The sequence below is a fragment of the Plasmodium sp. gorilla clade G2 genome (assembly GCF_900097015.1).
Source record: "Plasmodium sp. gorilla clade G2 genome assembly, chromosome: 10".
NCBI lineage: Eukaryota > Apicomplexa > Aconoidasida > Haemosporida > Plasmodiidae > Plasmodium > Plasmodium adleri (nom. inval.).
Window position 1 is genome coordinate 930,001 of NC_041702.1, and position 2,500 is coordinate 932,500.

The 2,500-nt window shown below is 25.2% G+C and overlaps 1 protein-coding gene across 1 annotated transcript in view; it reads left to right on the forward strand.

Annotated features, from left to right (window-relative positions):
• Positions 1-2,500, forward strand: part of PADL01_1023300 (conserved Plasmodium protein, unknown function) — a gene marked incomplete at both ends in the record, with an annotated part of 4,491 nt that overhangs the window by 793 nt on the left and 1,198 nt on the right. Inside the window, one exon of the mRNA XM_028682301.1 lies at positions 1-2,500. This exon is cut by the window's left edge and continues 793 nt beyond it; it is cut by the window's right edge and continues 1,198 nt beyond it. Within this exon, the coding sequence (XP_028538593.1) occupies positions 1-2,500 (2,500 nt within the window).

Genomic DNA, 2,500 nt, shown 5'->3' on the forward strand with positions numbered 1-2,500 from the left:
AAGGAGATGTTTTAAGCACAAGTGATGACAATAGTGATGATGTTAACCATAGTGATGATGTTAACAATAGTGATGATGTTAACAATAGTGATGATGTTAACAATAGTGATGATGATGACAACAATAATGATGATGATGATAATGATGATGATAACAATAATGATGACGATGATGATGACAATATTATTGATGATGATGATGATGATGAAGATGAAGATGATGATGATGATGAAGATGAAGATGAAGAAGAAGATGAAGAAGAGTATCATGTGAATAAAGAAAATAATGAGAAAATAAATACAAACAATGATATAATATTAATAGGAAAGAAAAAGATATCATCAGATTCTACACAAGATGAATTATCTAGAAATAATGAAAATGAATATTCTATATATAATATTGAAGAAGATGGTAAAGAAAGAAATGAAGAATATTACAAATATGAAGAACAGAATGGTCCAATGATATCTAATATAAATAATCCATGGAATAGTTTATTTAATATATTTAGAAAGAATAATAATTCTCGATTTATAAATAATATAAATATGTTTAGAAAAGAGATACAGAATGAATTTTCATTTAGAAATGGATTATATTTTAGTCCAACAACAGTAGGTGATTATAATAAATTAGTAGATGGAAAGAGATATGCATATATAAAATTACCAGAAAATACTTTGATTTTTGTAATAACAGCTAATAAATTTTTTTTTCAAGATCTTATATATTCAAATAATAAATATTTGTCTGTAAAAAGAAAATTTACGTTTGCAATGAATTACATTATACGTAATTTGAAGAAGAAGTTTTTTTTTAGAAATTATCAATATCAATATTTGTTTAAAGATGATTCATTTGCATATGATACCACAAGAAGATTATTAGATATGGATTTATTAGGAGAATTATCTAGAGTAACTCAGACAATACATCTAGGAGATTTTGAAAAAAGAAAAGTTAGCATGCATAAATTATATGGTGGATGGTTTCATTTCTTAGGTATTATGGTTGTAAATGGATATAATTGTAATATATATGAAAAAAATAGTAATATTGAAAAAGTCCAAGTAATTCCAAAACATTTGATACATGAATTTAAAGAATTAGTTAATAAAAAACATGATGATTATCATAGTGGTTATGTAGTAGGTCTATGGAGAGATTTTCCAAGAAATACATTTTTACCATGGAGATTTTCTGTGGAATTATTTTTATGGGATCTATTAAATGTCTTACCACATGAATTACCTCATCCAGCTAAATTAATAATGACTTATAATAATAATATGAATGCATTATATCAAAATGGACACAACGAAGAAACAGAAAAGAATATGCTTCAAGGTTCTTCTGATATGATTAGAAATATTAACAGTAGTGATAACATGAACAGTAGTGATAACATGAACAGTGGTGATAACATGAACAGTGGTAATAACCTTTTATATGCTCAGACCAAACAAATGAAAGAGAAGAATTATTATAATGTTTTATTAAATGTATGGCCTGAAAAAATTAAAAATATTGTTAGAAAACATCCAGGTTTTGATGTTGCAATTATATCAGAAGAAGATTATTTGAATAACATAAATAATGATGATGCTGACTATTATTATTTTATAGATAATAATAATAATGAAAATAATAATAATAATAATAATAATGGATATATTTTTTTAATCTTATTAAACAAAAACTTCTTTGTTGATGATTTTATGAAAAGTGCCAATTATGAAGTAGCCAAAAAAAATTATTTCTGTGATAAAATTAAAGAAATTATGGAAGATATAGAAAAATTATTAGATGAGTTGAAACATAAATATTGTCCAAATGATGACAACAATGATAATCATGATGACAACAACAATGATAATCATGATGACAATAACAATGATAATCATGATGACAACAATAATAATGATGATAATAATAATAATTTGCCAGTTGAACGCCCATATGCTACCTTTTATAATTATCTTACTGATAAATCGAATTATAAAAAATTCAATCCACACATTCTTGGAGAAATCGCTGGTATTACTAAGCATCTAAGATGTGAAGACTTTCCAAATATTGCTGACAGATGTGATCATAATATTTCAATCCATCATAAATATGGAGGCTGGTTTGAATTTGGTGGCGCCATACATCTAAAGAACATGAATTATATTGAACCTTCATATGAACAACATGATGATATTATGAAAGATACATATAAAGAAGTTATTTTAGCTCAAGCTAATTGTAAATGTCAAAGTATTGGTTTATGGAGAGATATCCCAGAAAAAGATATGTCAGCTTATAGATATCCTTTGAATGTTTTTGTTTTAGAAAATCCGAGATTTAATTTATTAAACTTACAAGATATACATCCATATCTATTAGTTGATATATTAAATAAAGGATTAAATGCTATGAAATCATATGCAAGCGGAAAAATGTATAATATTGTAACATCCAAGGAAGAAGTAGCAAATGAAAGTGAAGAAGAAGA